At 41.0% G+C, this 17,087-nt stretch overlaps 1 protein-coding gene across 1 annotated transcript in view; it reads right to left on the bottom strand.

Annotated features, from left to right (window-relative positions):
- Positions 1–17,087, bottom strand: part of LHCGR (luteinizing hormone/choriogonadotropin receptor) — a 64,343-nt gene continuing 47,256 nt past the window's right edge. Inside the window, exons 10-11 of the mRNA XM_060117049.1 lie at positions 14,206–14,286; positions 1–1,153 (exon numbers count right to left, since the gene is read on the bottom strand). Coding sequence (XP_059973032.1) covers positions 1–1,153; positions 14,206–14,286 — 1,234 coding nt within the window. The remainder of the gene's footprint in view (positions 1,154–14,205; positions 14,287–17,087) is intronic.

Here is a 17,087-nt window from a genome sequence, read left to right on the forward strand (position 1 = left end):
TTAACACTCCTTACAGCAAGTCTTGTCCAGCACAGCTGAATATTGACATTGTAACGTGGTCACCTTCAAGGTAGACCGGGAAGGCTTATTTGATCCATTGAAGCCATTTTTGCAGTTGGAGGTATAAGCTGAAAAATCCTTCCTCCTATAAAGTTCAGCTCGATATTTACAGCAGCCAAATTTGCTCAGCAACAGAAAGAAATCCCTTCGGAATGCCTTTGTGAAAATTGCATACAGAAACGGATTGGCACACGAATTGACAGGATAAAAAAGAACCAGTAAAACCTTAGAGTTGGTTACTGTAATAAGGGGCACTTTGAAGGCAGCTGAGATGGCAAAGAAAGAGATTGGTGCCATGCAGGTGAAATCGGTGAAGATGAGGACTGCCATTTTCTTAGCAATCTTTGTATCTTTGTTAGTAGCCATCAGCTCTGGATTTTGAACTGCAAAATAAATTTTAATGTAGCAAGCACAAATGATGATGAAGGCCACCACATTGAGCATCAGGATGGTTAATATGTAGACCTGTGAGAGAGTGGTTTCCACATCCATGGGGAGGCAAATGCTGACCTTCATGTAATTGCTGACACCCACAAGAGGCAACATGGCGATTAGAGTAGAAAAGAGCCATCCTCCAAGCATAATCGGAATGGCATGTTTTAATCGCAGCTTTTGGTCCAGCTGAATAGCATAGGTGATGGTGTGCCATCTTTCTAGTGTGATGACTGTGAGGGTGTAGACAGAAAGTTCACTTGCAAATACAGTGAAGAAGCCAGCAGCGCTACATCCACTCCCTGTCTGCCAATCTATGGCATGGTTATAATACTGGCCTTTGGTTTGGGCATCAACTGAGGCAATGAGTAGCAGGTAGAGCCCCATGCAGAAGTCTGCAAAGGAGAGGTTGCACATGAGAAAGCGGGGCACTGTCAGTTTATAACGACTGGTCAGGAGAACAAAGAGGACAGTCACATTTCCCGTGATGGCTAAAATATTAATCAGCCAAATCAGTACTCTAAGGAAGTCATAGCCCATAATATCTTCACAGGGATTAAAAGCATCTGGTTCAGGAGCACATTGGAGTGTCTTGGGTAAGCAGAAACCATAGTCATAATCCCAGCTACTCAGTTCACTCTCAGCAAAGATGGCAGAATAACTGTAAGAAGAATAGTTTGGCTCAATGTAAACTTAGAATTTTTATGATTCTGGGTATTGAAAATATTCAGAAATCATCCGTAGTGTTTTTTTTTAAGGAAAACAAACAAAAAGGAAACAAAGTCACAGCAGCTTTAGTCTTAGATTTATTTATCTGAGAACTCTGAATTGATGGAGGATTTCCTTAAGAAGGGAATGAAAAGCCATTTAGGCTTTTTTTTTTAATATGTAGATTTTACACAATGCAAAGACTTAATGAAGCTGTTTACAAAGGATGATTTTCTTTGGAAAACAAATTTAGAGACATAATCTTGCTTGCTCAATGTAAAAGAACCCTTTCTTGACATTTCCTTAACTATTTATCTCCTTTAGTTGTCAACCAAACTGTTATCAAGCTGTCTGTCTGTAGTAGAACGCGAATGGGATTGGAAGGCTCATATTGTTAAAGATCATCAGCTACTGAAAGACATGCTTGCACTTGAGTCCCTGGCTAATCAGATAGCTCAGCTGAGAAATAGAAACCAAAGATAGGTTACTCGATAGAAATTTAGGAGCAGAGGAAGAATAGAGTCATGAACAATAGGAAGAAATAGTTTTAAATAGATATTACTTACAGTATGAGTCAAATTCAGAGAGTGGATTGAAGAGGGGCTCTGTCCCTAGAGAAGGAATCGTCCCACCTCCGCCACTCCCTTACTCCCAACCACACTGCTACTGCTTGAGTTCAGATTTTCATTTTCTCTTAAGGGACAATTACATTAGTTTTCTTCCTGGCATCCTTCCTCTAGTTTTAGCCCTCTTCTAGTCCATCTGTATATTCCTTCTGTATGGCCTTTCTTACGCACAAATATATTAATTCAAACATTTCCTAGTTTCTCATTGGCTAGGGGATAAACTCCAGACTCCTTGTGATGACCTCTAAGTCTCTCCTTGATCTTCGTTCTGTCTCCTTCTCCAGTCTCATCTCTAAGAAGCAGTGGTGCTGCACAGTGCAGGACATGGGCTCTAAAGCAAGACTGCCTGGGTTCCAGCTTTTACTGGCTGTGTAAACCTGGGAGAGTTATTTTAACATCTCTGTACCTCAGATTCTTCATTTGCCAAATAGGGATAATAATCATACCTCCCTCATTAGGGTTGTGCTAAGGATTAAATGTATTAACACATGTAGATTGTTCAGGATAATGCCTGACACCTAATAAGTGCTCAGTGACTGTTAGAGATTCTCATAATTATCTCTTGCAAATCCCCTGTGCAACCAGCCCTTTGGTCACATGAAATGACATGTGGCTCTCAGAATAAGTTCTACTGTTTCATCCCTTTGTATTTGAATGTGCTGTTTCTTCTTCCCTTTCTTTTCTCATTTCTTTGGAGAATTCCTCCTGATCTTTAAAGATAAGCATCTCTATGAAGCCTTTCCTGATTCTGTACCTCTAAGGAGTTTATCATCCCTTCTCTTAGCCATGGCTGCACTTAAGTACTGTTGTAGTTCTCAAACTAGATTGCCATTATATGATGATGCATGTCTTCTTTCATAGTCTGTGAGGCTATTCTTTAATAGCCTTGAAGTCAGGGGATTAGGTCTTATTTATGTCTAAAATCTCAGCGCCTCACATAGTTTTAGCTCAGAGTATCCATTCGATAAATGTTTGTGGAATGAATAAGCCAGGGTGATGCTGGCTTAGAAAGGAATTGAGAGGATACAGAGACAATGAATGATACAGTATGATGCATGTAGGCTTAACAAATTTTCTCTTTGCCCACAGTCAGCTAATACAATCTTGGGAGGTGGAGAAAGGGGCATAATTTTTCTGTCAGGGCCATTACAAATGTGTATTTCACCTTAGAGTTTCTCACACATTAAAAGAGCATTTTTCTCTAGTCTTAAAACTTAGCTTCTCATTTTCTGTAGAAGGAAGTGTGTACCTCATACAGTGAGTGGATAAAATGATATATTTGAGTAATACAATTACCTAAGGGAAGAAACACAGATTTAAAAAAAAAAAATGGAAAAGAAATCTATGACCGGGGACTCCAGAAACGTGCTAGCGTATCATAGAAACCACACTGGGACTGGAGAAGTACTGCTACCACACACAGGAGACTGCATAGGAACCTCACTTGTTTTGTTATTAAATGTAAGTAGCACATTTGTTTGTCCTCATGCACATCAGTATAATTACCTAATTTTTAAATCTTTAAAGAGATATGGTGGTTATAAGGATGATGAGAGAAAATAGGTTTTTTCGTACCATTGGCAAGGTCCTTAAAGACCAGCTCATTGAACCCTTCATTTTATTGGTAAGGAGACCAAGATTAAAGGAGGTACATGACTTGCCTCAGGTCCCTCAGCACTAGGGACTAGTGGCAATGCTAGGTCTTCATATGCATAGTCCAGGGGCCTTTCTTCTCTACTTCACTATCTCTCAGTATTTTTCAAGGTGTGGTCCTTGGACCACTTGCATCAGAATCACCAGAGTCTTTGTTACAGTGAAGATTCCTGGCTTTACTTCAGACCCTGAATCTAACTCTCTAGGGACAGAGCCCAGGAATCTGCATTTTAAGCAAGTTCCCTGGATGATTACTACAAAATAATAGCCTCTATTTAATCAGATGAAAACTTTCCAACTATTGCCGCTTTAGTTTCCCTTACTACTTTCCCCTTATTAAAACTACTTCAGCTGCTATTGGAAGCACTAGTTCAAAGCCATTAAAAATTCTGCCATGATTTCTGAATAAACTTATATCACTAAGAGGTCATACATGTTCCCTTGGATTTCACTGGTGGCGCAGTGGTTAAGAATCCGCCTGCCAATGCAGGGGACACGGGTTTGAGCCCCGGTCTGGGAAGATCCCACATGCTTCAGAGCAACTAAGCCTGTGGGCCACAACTACCGAGCCTGCACTCTAGAGCCTGTGAGCCACAACTACTGAGCCCACATGCCACAACTACTGACGTCTGCGCACCTAGAGCCCGCGCTCTGCGACAAGAGAAGCCACCACAATGAGAAGCCCGCACACTGCAATGAAGAGTAGCCCCCGCTCGCTGCAACTAGAGAAAACCTGTGTGCAGCAACGAAGACCCAACACAGCCAAAAATAGATTAAAAAAAAAAAAGTTCCCTTTCCCATTCCCCTGGTCCCTTGCTCTTTCTTTTTTTGCCCTACTGGGCACATGTCTAGCAATTCTTCTCCTTGGTGATTTGTCTTCAGACCAAAAACGTACCTGCTGCTACTTACATGTGTCCTGGGATGGCTCCTGAGGGCAGGAACATGACTGTTGACAAAACCCAGCATGGAGCTGTCTTTAGTACTGAAGGCTGTGCAGGGAGTGTGAATGGACTTGGGTGGGCTTAGCAATATTGAGTCAGAGGAAGGAGAAGCAGTAGCACCATTGCTCCAGTTACAATCAACAGGCAGGAGAAAAGACAGGGATTTTAGGAGGACAGTGGGGCCAACCATAGCAGTAAGGGCACCATAATATCTTGGGGAGAGCAGATAAGACTTAGTGGCTGGCTCTAGAATTTCTAAACTCCAGGGACTTGGGAATAGCAATCTGGTGGGAAGGGAAGGAAGGGGACTTATCACGCAAGATGCTTTCACAGGGAACACACTCTTTTTACTTAGATTATGTGTTAATTTCAGGTAGTTTTGGGGATGCTGAAGATAAGAGGACTTGTTTTAAAAAACAGTGTTAGCATAGACTCAAGATTGGATGCTCATTTTGAAAGGTGTGCAGTGGTAGGGGATGATGGTTACTGAGACTGAAGTAAGTCTCCCCTTCCCCCATAACACCCCTTGATGGTACCATTGACTCTACCCAGAATTGGTTTCCCATTAATGAGAAAAAAAAAGCCATATGGTTGCAAAAGAGTTATGTGGAAGGTGATGATAGAGTATTGAGAGAGAAGAGTAGGAATGGTGAGGAAAAGGAACGGTGGAGGATAGTTGGTGTCAGACCTAAATGAAGGAAAAAAGAAAAGAAGAATACAGGCTATAATATAAGGTACCCTCGATGCTGTCACAATCTGTAAAAACTCCCTTCACTCTCATGGTTCTGAAAGCCAAATGATATTTCTGCTGCCCCTTACAGTTAAAGAAAAAAGTCTCAAAAAAGATAAGTACTGCCCAGGGATACCTAGTGTTATAGGAACATTAATGCCAAGAATTCATATCCATGGGACTTCCCTGGTGGTCCAATGGTTAAGACTTTGCTTTCCAATGCAGGGGCTGTGGGGTTGATCCCTGGTCGAGGAGCTAAGATCCCACATGCCTCGTGGCCAAAAACCAAAACATAAAACGGAAGCAATATTGTAACAAATTCAATAAAGACTTTAAAAATGGTCCACATCAAAAAAAAATCTTAAAAAAAAATTCATATCCAACTCTGAGGAGCTCCAAAGCCCAGGATCCTTCTATCATATTACCCTTCTGATTCTGTATATCTTACAGATTGATAGGAAAAAAGAGAAAAGAAAAAAAAAGATGTAGAGGAGGGAATGGAGATTGGCAAGGTATCTTAGAAGGGCATCTGGTTTTGTAGCCTAAAGGACATAGGGGAGGGGATGGGAGTGGAAGGGAAATAATAAAACTTCTAAATCACAGTAAATGTGGCATAGGGACACTGGGATTATCTTTTGGGGCATGCTCTTTTACATTTTAAGGTATATGAAGTGCCAAAGCAGCTGAAAAATGTTAAAAAAAAAATCAGAATAGAAATGGAGCTCCTGTCTAGTGTATGTCAGTGATAGCGTTAAGTCTGAATAATTTTAAGCTCCAGAGCATAATGGTCAAGGTGGCCAAAGTCTCCTTGAAGGGAAGTGGCTACTTGTAGAAGCTGTGCCTGCAATCAGTTAATCTTTGTGGAATGCTGACCACATGACTAGTGAAAATCCTTACAAATGAGGCTATCATTAAACAAGCTGTTAGTGACATCAAAATACCTGCAAATAAAATTTTAATTCCTGAAGAGAATTTAATGTAACTGTAGAATGAATATGTAGGTATGTTTTTTTTTGTTTTTTGTGCGGTACACGGGCCTCTCACTGTTGTGGCCTCTCCCGTTGCGGAGCACAGGCTCTGGACGCACAGGCTCAGTGTCCATGGCTCACGGGCCTAGCTGCTCCGCAGCATGCGGGATCTTCCCGGACCGGGGCACGAACCCGTATTCCCTGCATCGGCAGGCGGACTCTCAACCACTGCACCACCAGGGAAGCCCTGTAGGTATGTTTTTTAAAAGTATTTATTTTTAACCAGTTGAAATAGATAATTGATCAACTGGGTGCCACTTGCAAAAACACACACAAAAGAATCCCCATTTTAAAACTATAAAAAAATGCTTTGCAAACATGCCCCCCAACCAAGATTTTTATCAAAAGAAAATCCTTGGTGGGAGACCTTCAAGATGGCGGAGGAGTAAGACATGGAGATCACCTTCCTCCCCACAAATACATCAGAAATACATCTACATGTGGAACAACTCCTACGGAACACCTACTGAATGCTGGCAGAAGACCTCAGGCTTCCCAAAAGGCAAGAAACTCCCCACGTACCTGGGTAGGGAGAAAGAAAAAAGAAAAAACAGAGACAAAGAATAGGGATGGGACCTGCACATCTGGGAGGGAGCCGTGAAGGAGGAAAGGTTTCCACACACTAGGAAGCCCCTTCGCAGGCAGAGAGGGGTGGTGGTGGAGGGGGGAAGCTTCAGAGGCACGGAGGAATGCATAGCAACAGGGGTACAGAGGGCAAAGCAGAGAGATTCCCACACAGAGGATCGGTGCCGACCAGCACTCACCAGCCTGAGAGGCTTGTCTGCTCACCCGCTGGGGTGGCTGTGGGCTGGGAGCTGAGGCTCGGGCTTCTGAGGTCAGATCCCAGGGAGAGGACTGGGGTTGGCTGTGTGAACACAGCCTGAAGGGGACTAGTGTGCCACAGCTAGCCGGGAGGGAGTCCAGGAAAAAGCCTGGAACTGCCTAAGAGGCAAGAGACCATTGTTTTGGAGTGTGCAAGGAGAGTGGATTCAGAGTACCGCCTAAAGGAGCTCCAGAGACGGGCGTGAGCCGCAGCTATCAGCATGGACACCAGAGACGGGCATGAGACACTAAGGCTGCTTCTGCAGCCACCAAGAAGCCTGTGTGCAAACACAGGTCACTATCCACACCACCGCTTCTGGTAGCCTGTGCAGCCCACCACTGCCAGGGTCCCGTGATCCAGGGACAACTTCCCTGGGAGAACACACGGTGCACCTCAGGCTGTTGCAACATCACCTCGGCCTCTGCCACCACAGGCTCACCCCGCATTCCATACCCCTCCCTCCCACTGGCCTGAGTGAGCCAGAGCCCCCTAATCAGCCGCTCCTTTAACCCCCTCCTGTCTGGGTGAAGAACAGACATCAGAGGGTGACCTACATGCAGAGGCAGGGCAAAATCCAAAGCTGAACCCCAGGAGCTGTGCGAACAAAGAAGAGAAAGGGAAATTTCTCTGGGCAGCCTCAGGAGCTTCGGATTAAATCTCCATAATCAACCTGATGTACCCTGCATCTCTGGAATACCTGAATAGACAACGAATCATCCCAAAATTGAGGCGGTGGACTTTGGGAGCAACTGAAGACTTGGGGTTTGCTTTCTGCATCTAATTTGTTTCTGGTTTTATGTTTATCTCAGTCTGGTATTTAGAGCTTATTATCATTGATAGATTTGTTTATGGATTTGGTTGCTCTCTTCCTTTATTTTTTTATATGTATATGTATATATATATATATTTTCCCTCCTTTTTCTCTTTTTCTGAGTGTTTATATGTATGCTTCTTTGTGTGATTTTGTCTGTATAGGTTTGCTTTTACCATTTGTCCTAGTGTTCCATCTGTCCTATTTTTTAAGTATAGTTTTTAGTGCTTGTTATCATTGGTGGATTTGTTTACTGGTTTGGTTGCTCACTTCTTTCTTTTCTTTTTTTTATTTTAATAATATTTTTTATTTTAATAACTTTATTTATTTTTTCTTTTTCTTTCTTTCTTTCTTTTTCCTCCCTTTTATCTGAGCCGTGTGGCTGACAGGGTCTTGGGGCTCCGGCTGGGTGTCAGGCCTGAGCCTCTGAGGTGGGAGAGCAGAGTTCAGGACATTGGTCCACCAGAGACCTCCCAGCCCCACGTAATATCAGTCGATGAGAGCACGCCCAGAGATCTCTGTCTCAATGCTAAGACCCAGCTCCACTCAACGACCAGCAAGCTCCAGTGCTGGACATCCTATGCCAAACAACTAGCAAGACAGGGACACAACACCACCCATTAGCAGAGAAGCTGCCTAAAAGCATGCTAAATTCACAGACACCCCAAAACACACCACCGGACACTGTCTTGCCCACCAGAAAGACAAGATCCAGCCTCATCCACCAGAACACAGGCACCAGTCTCCTCCACCAGGAAGCCTACACAACCTACAGAACCAAACTAACCCACTGGGGGCAGACACCAAAAACAATGGGAACTGCAAACCTGCAGCCTGCGAAAAGGAGACCCCAAACACAGTAAGTTAAGCAAAATAGGAAGACAGAGAAATATACAGCAGATGAAGAAGCAAGGTAAAAACCCACCAGATCAAACGAAGAGGAAATAGGCAGTCCACCTGAAAAAGAATTCAAAGTAATGATAGTAAAGATGGAAAAATCTTGGAAATAGAATGGAGAAAATACAAGAAACATTTAAGAAGGACCTAGAAGAACTAAAGAGCAAACAAACAATGATGAACAATACAATAAATGAAATTAAAAATTCTCTAGAAGGAATCAATAGCAGAATAACTGAGGCAGAAAAATGGATAAGTGACCGGGAAGATAAAATAGTGGAAATAACTACCACAGCGCAGAATAAAGAAAAAAGAAACAAAAGAATTGAGGACAGTCTCAGAGACCTCTGGGACAACATTATATGCACCAACATTTGTATTATAGGGGTCCCAGAAGAAGAAGAGAAAAAGAAAGGGACAGGGAAAATATTTGAAGAGATTATAGTTGAAAACTTCCCTAATATGGGAAAGGAAACAGTCAATCAAGTCCAGGAAGCACAGAGAGTAACAGGCAGGATAAATCCAAGGAGAAACACACCAAGACACGTATTAATCAAACTATCAAAATTTAAATACAAAGAAACAATATTAAAAGCAGCAAGGGAGGGGGCTTCCCTGGTGGTGCAGTGGTTGAGAGTCCGCCTGCTGATGCAGGGGACATGGGTTCGTGCTCCGGTCTGGGAGGATCCCACATGCCGCGGAGCGGCTGGGCCCGTGAGCCATGGCCGCTGGGCCTGCGCGTCCGGAGCCTGTGCTCTGCAACAGGAGAGGCCACAACAGTGAGAGGCCCACGTACTGAAAAAAAAAAAAAAAAAAAAGCAGCAAGGGAAAACCAACAAATAATATACAAGGGAATCCCCATAAGGTTAACAGCTGATCTTTCAGCAGAAACACTGCAAGCCAGAAGGGTGTGGCAGGACATATTTAAAGTGATGAAAGGGAAAAACCTACAACCAAGATTACCCAGCAAGGATCTCATTCAGATTCGACAGAGAAATTAAAACCTTTACAGACAAGCAAAAGCTAAGAGAATTCAGCACCACCAAGCCATCTTTACAGCAAATGCTAAAGGAACTTCTCTAGGCAGGAAACACAAGAGAAGGAAAAGACCTACAATAACAAACCCAAAACAATTAAGAAAATGGTCATAGGAACGTACATACTGATAACTAACTTAAATGTAAATGGATTAAATGTTCCAACCAAACGACATGGACTGGCTGAATGGATACAAAAACAAGACCTGTAGTTACGCTGTCTACAAGAGACCCACTTCAGACCTAGGGACACATACAGACTGAAAGTGAGGGGATGGAAAAAGATATTCCATGCAAATGGAAATCAAAAGAAAGCTGGAGTAGCAATTCTCCTATCAGACAAAGTAGACTTTAAAACAAAGACTACTACAAGAGACAAAGAAGGACACTACATCATGATTAAGGGATCAATCCAAAAGAAGATATAACAATTGTAAATATTTGTGCTCCCAACATAGGAGCACCTCAATACATAAGGCAAATGCTAACAGTCATAAAAGCGGAAATCGACAGTAACACCATCATAGTAGGGGACTTTAACACACCACTTTCACCAATGGACAAATCAAATGAAAATAAATAAGGAAACACAAGCTTTAAATGATACATTAAACAAGATGGACTTCATTGATATTTATAGGACATTCTATCCAAAAACAACAGAAAAGAGTCCCTTCTCAAGTGCTCATGGAACAGTCTCCAGAATAGATCATATCTTGGGTCACAAAGCAAGCCTTGGTAAATTTAAGGAAATTGAAATCATATCAAGTATCTTTCCCGACCACAATGCTAGGAGACTAGATATCAATTACAGGAAAAAAATCTGTAAAACATACAAACACATGGAGGCTAAACAATATGCTACTAAATAACCAAGAGATCACTGAAGAAATCAAAGAGGAAATAAAAAAATACCTAGAAACAAATGACAATGAAAACATGATGATCCAAAGTCTATGGGATGCAGCAAAAGCAATTCTAAGAGGGAAGTTTATAGCAATACAATCCTACCTCAAGAAAGAAGAAACATCTCAAATAAAGAACCTAACTTTACACCTAAAGCAATTAGAGAAAGAAGAACAAAAACACCCCCAAAATTAGCAGAAGGAAAGAAATCATAAAGATCAGATCAGAAATAAAAAGAAATGAAGGAAATGATAGCAAAGATCAATAAAAGTAAAATCTGGTTCCTTGAGAAGATAAACAAAATTGATAAACCATTAGCCAGACTCATGAAGAAAAAAAGGGAGAAGACTCAGATCAATAGAATTAGAAGTGAAAAAGGAGAAGTAGCAACTGACACTGCAGAAATACAAAGGATCATGAGAGATTACTACAAGCAACTATATGCCAATAAAATGGACAGCCTGGAAGAAATGGACAAATTCTTAGGAAAGCACAACCTTCCGAGACTGAACCAAGAAGAAATAGAAAATATAAACAGACCAATCACAAGCAGCAGAATTGATACTGTGATTAATAATTTTCAAACAAACAAAAGCCCAGGACCAGATAGCTTCACAGGAAAATTCTATCAAACATTTAAAGAAGAGCTAACACCTATCCTTCTCAAACTCTTCCAAAATGCAGCAGAGGGAGGAACACTCCCAAACTCATTCTACGAGGCCACCATCACCCTGATACCAAAACCAGACAAAGATGTCATAAATAAAGAAAACTACAGGCCAATATCACTGATGAACATAGATGCAAAAATCCTCAACAAAATACTAGCACACAGAATCCAACAGCACATTAAAAGCATCATACACCATGATCAAGTGGGGTTTATCCCAGGAATGCAGGAATTCTTTAATATACGCAAATCAATCAATGTGATAAACCATATTAACAAATTGAAGGAGAAAAAACATATGATCAAACTGAAGGAGCAAAACCATATGATCATCTCAATAGATACAGAAAAAGTTTTTGACAAAATTCAACACCCATTTATGATAAAAACTCTCCAGAAAGTAGGCATAGAGGGAACTTATCTCAATATAATAAAGGCCATAAATGACAAACCCACAGCCAACATCGTTCTCAATGGTGAAAAACTGAAACTATTTCCACTAAGATCAGGAACACGATACAGTTGCCCAGTCTCACCACTAGTATCAACATAGTTTTGGAAGTTTTAGCCACAACAATCGGAGAAGAAAATGAAATAAAAGGAATCCAAATAGGAAAATAAGAGGTAAAACTGTCCAAATAGGAAAAGAAGAAGTAAAACTTTTCCAGTTAGGAAAAGAAGAAGTAAAACTGTCATTGCAGATGACATGATGCTATACATAGAGAATCCTGAAGATGCTACCAGAAAACTAATAGAGCTAATCAATGAATTTGGTAATGTAGCAGGATACAAAATTAATGCACAGAAATCTCTTGCATTCCTATACACTAATGATGAAAAATGTGAAAGGGAAATTAAGGAAACACTGCCAATTACCATTGCAACAAAAGGAATAAAAGACCTAGGAATAAACCTACCTAGGGATACAAAAGACCTGTATGCAGAAAACTATAAAACACTGTTGAAAGAAATTAAAGATGATACAAACAGATGGAAAGATGTACCACATTCTTGGATTGGAAGAATCAACATTGTGAAAATGACTATACTACCCAAAGCAATCTGCAGATTCAATGCAATCCCTATCAAACTACGAATGGCATTTTTCACAGAATTAGAACAAAAAATTTTACAATTTGTATGGAAACACAAAAGACCCCGAATAGCCAAAGCAATCATGAGAAAGAGAAATGGAGCTGGAGGAATCAGGCTCCCTGACTTCAGACTATACTACAAAGCTACAGTAATCAAGACAGTATGGTGCTGGTACAAAAACAGAAAGATAGATCAATGGAACAGGATAGAAAGCCCAGAGATAAACCCACATGCATATGGTCACCTTATCTTTGATAAAGGAGGCAAGAATGTAAAATGGAGAAAAGACAGCCTCTTCAATAAGTGGTGCTGGGAAAACTGGACAGCTACATGTAAAAGAATGAAATTAGAACACTTCCTAACACCATACACAAAAATAAACTCAAAATGGATTAAAGACCTAAATGTACAGCCAGACACTATAAAACTCTTAGAGGAAAACATAGGCACAGCACTCTGCCATAAATCACAGCAAGATCCTTTTTGACCTATCTGCTAGAGAAATGGAAATAAAAACAAAAATGAACAAACGGGACCTAATGAAACTTAAAAGCTTTTGCACAGCAAAGGAAACCATAAGCAAGATGAAAAAACAACCCTCAGAATGGGAGAAAATATTTGCAAATGAAGCAACTGACAAAGGATTAATCTCCAAGATATACAAGCAGCTCATGCAGCTCAATATCAAAAAAAAAAAAAAAAAAACAAAACTACCCAATCCAAAAATAAGCAGGAGACCTAAATAGACATTTCTCCCAAGAAGATATACAGATTGCCAACAAACACATGAAAGGATGCTCAACATCACTAATCATTAGAGAAATGAAAATCAAAACTACAGTGAGGTATATCACCTCACACCAGTCAGCATGGCCATCATCAAAAAATCTACAAACAATAAATGCTGAAGAGGGTGTGGAGAAAAGGGAACCCTCTTGCACTGTTGGTGGGAATGTAAATTGATACAGCCACTATGCAGAACGTTATGGAGGTTCCTTAACAAACTAAAAATAGGACTATCATATGACTCTGCAATCCCACTACTGGGCATATACCCTGAGAAAACCATAATTCAATAAGAGTCATGTACCACAATGTTCATTGCAGCTCTATTTACAATAGCCAGGAATTGGAAGCAACCTAAGTGTCCATCGACAGATGAATGGATAAAGAAGATGTGGCACATAGATACAATGGAATATTACTCAGCCATAAAAGGAAACGATATTGAGTTATTTCTAGTGAGGTGGATGGACCTAGAGACTGTCATACAGAGTGAAGTAAGTTGGAAAGAGAAAAACAAATACCATATGGTAACACATATATATATGGAATCTAAAAAAAAAAAAGGTTCTGAAGAACATAAGGGCAGGACAGGAATACAGACACAGAGGTAGAGAATGGACTTGAGGACACGGGGAGGGGGAAGGGTAAGCTGGGTCAAAGTGAGAGAGTGTCAGGGACATATATACACTACCAAATGTATAATAGATAGCTAGTGGGAAGCAGCCACATAGCACAGGGAGATCAGCTCGGTGCTTTGTGACCACCTAGAGGGGTGGGATAGGGAGGGTGGGAGGGAGATGCAAGAGGGAGAGGTTATGGAGATATATGTATACGCATAGCTGATTCACTTTGTTATACAGCAGAAACTAACACACCATTGTAAAGCAATTATACTCCAAAAAAGATGTTATATATAAAAAAGAAATAGTTGGCACTGATAATAATAAGATGCACGCAGAATGAGACATGGCTTCCCGAGTTTCTTTGCATGCAAATACTTACAGTGTTTCATTATTTGGTCTCCTTGCTGTGCTTTCACATCGTTTGGAAAAGTTTTTAAAAATGGAAAATGAAAAATTCTGCCTGAAAGAGGTAAAAACAAACAACCACAGTTGAGCTTTTGGTTTTTAAACTACACCTGATCGTGTCTATTTATGCTTTGTTCATCCAAATTCTCTACCTGTTACACCAGCCTTGTGTTCTGCACCATTGTCCTATCTGAAACGCTTCCTGGGAGAGAGTAAAGGCTTCTGAATTATCATTAGCGTGCTTCCAGCTTAGATAAAATGCTTCCGAATGCTAAGTCTTTTGTGTGGGCTCTAGAGATGAAAAAAACTTAAATGTATCACATTGAATCATGGATTTTTCAATGCTCATTAAAAGCTATCTTCGTGGTGTATTAAGGTTTGCTCCTCACCGCTCTCCTCACCACACCAGCCTCGATGAACAAATAACCATTCAGAATTCATGGCTTTGAATTATAACTGGGGATCTCTTTTGTAAAGATTTGAAGATTCTGGACATGACATTATGATGTGAATTTTCTGCTCTTTTGGATTATGTGCAGAAATATAATGTGGTTGCTCCCTCTTCCTTCATGTTTCCCTCTAAGAAATTTAGCCTATGGAAAGGGGCAAATGTCAAGAAATTAAAAGAAGGCTGTACTTATATTATTCCTAAGATGAAACCAAAGGGAGGCACAAAGGAAAAGTGGGTGAAGAAATAGCGGAAAGGAGAGCAGGCTGTGCGAACCTCAACCTTTTCCTGAGGAGGAAGGAGAAATGAGGCAATCCAGAATGCACGTTTCTATGTATTATTCTTCTCCAGTATTAACAAGACAGTTCCTTGTAGGAATGACTTTGTGTAAAAGCAGGAAGGTGGAGAATATATAAGAACTATCTGAGCTTCTGGACTCACTTTCAAAAATTAATCAGCTTGTTATTTTGCATGAGAGATAGAGAGAGGGAGTGAGAGAGAGAGACTGTGTGTGTGTTTGATGTTGGCTCTGTATCTGATACTTAGAGACACTCTGTGTGAACCAATCTACAGTTAACAGGAAATGTGGTGGTTCTTGGCCTTCAGATAATAGCACTGGGTTCTGTCTACTGTATCTTTTTTGAAATTTTAATCATAGATACCAAGGAGAGTTTGGGGGCCATCTGCCTAGGCAGCTGTGTGCGTTATCCACACAGCAGCTGCAGGGCAGAGGGGTGACCCAGAGTTTGCACAAACAGTCCACTGACCCAGCTTCAGGCTCTCCGTCCTCACTAACATCCCAGGTTTCTAGCTTTAGAGATAGAGAGGGAGTCAGTTGAAGCTTGTAATTCCAATCAGGACAACCTCTGTGTAAGGTTGCATTCCCATCTCACTTTGATACTGGCCCACAACTGCGTAATGCTGGTTTTTTTTTTTTTTTTTTTTTAAACCCGGAGGTTGTAGTCTCTTTCATCTACTGAAATAAAAAACCCCTGAACTAAAGTTTTAACGTGTCAGTAATTTCAGAAGTGATGTGACCTCTTTGCCACAAAAGTGGAGGTGTCCAGAATCAGCTTTATGATAAACCAGCATCTGTATCCTCTGTTTTAGTTGTTCTCTCACCAGCTTTGCTCCCTTCCAGACCATCCTCCACCTTGCTGCCAGAGTGTTACTTTACAAAAGCAAACCTGAGTAATTCTGTTTTGAATTCTTCACTGGTTCCCCATCCTCTAAACAACTTGGCCTGGTACTCAGAGCCCATCATAGCCCACTTCTCCCTGGTCTCCTCTCCTCACTCATCCTCCTCCATGTAACCATAAGTCTTCTTGTTTTAGTTTTTCTGAATGACTTTCATCCCATGTCTCTTGCCTTTGTGCCTTCACACAAGCTATTCCATCTTCTTGGTATGCTTTTCCCCACACGTGTCTAGCTAACTCCTATCTGTTCTTCAAGGCTCAGCAGAAGTCACTTCCTCAGGAAGCCTTCCATAAGCCCTGCTGCCATTCAGAAATTCTCCCTCTGTTCTCCCAGAGTACTCTGTTCTGTTCTCAGCTCTATCATAACACTTGCTTTATTGGACCTAAATATTGGCTGTCATGTGTGTTGTCCACAAACAGCTGCCTGTGACTCTGATGGTTGGGATGAGCTCTTACTCATCTTTGTATCTTCAGACTTTTGCGTAGCATTTGGAACACGGTGAGTGCTCAGTTCATATTCTTTGAAGTTCAGTTAATAGTGCGTAGCTCTCTGAGTACAGTGAGTGGTCTGTCTTCTTGGTTACCTCAAAAGCTTCAGGTAGGACTGCACCTACCTATGCAAGGCACAAAGTAGGTGTGTGATGATAACACGTGCTGGTTGATTAATTATAAATAGGTTGATTCTAAGACAGTGGCATTCTAGTGTCACTCTCTTAGTGCCTCATCTAATTAATTGAGAATATCTGCTTAGGCTGTATAATATCCTTTTAGGGTGACGTTTTTCCAACTGTGAGTTGTGACCCATTAGTGGGTCATGAAAACAATAAGTAAATCAAGACTAGCATTAAAAGCAAAAAACATGAAATAAATAGACAAGAGAATATCAGTGTATCACATGTAAGACAGTTAAGTAGTGCTTTGTTTTATTTCAGTTACATGTGTCGTGTTTACTGGGTTGCAATGTAAAAAAAGTATTTCTTGGTATGCATTTCAGTGAGAAAGAAAAAAAGTCTGGAGAACAGTGCTTTAAGGAAAGAATGAAATCCTTCACACCCTGCCATTCCATTCTGGATTGAAGTGAATTAGTTGAATCAGTAAGATGTCCCCCACTGATCGCAAACCAGCCAGGAGCTTGTGCCTTTTCTGTCCCCACACTAAGCTAATCCTTAGGGGGCTAAGAATCTGTTCTGTAATAGAAGATAGTCTTCTGTT

Source organism: Mesoplodon densirostris, chromosome 14 (assembly GCF_025265405.1).
Source record: "Mesoplodon densirostris isolate mMesDen1 chromosome 14, mMesDen1 primary haplotype, whole genome shotgun sequence".
Taxonomy (NCBI): domain Eukaryota; kingdom Metazoa; phylum Chordata; class Mammalia; order Artiodactyla; family Ziphiidae; genus Mesoplodon; species Mesoplodon densirostris.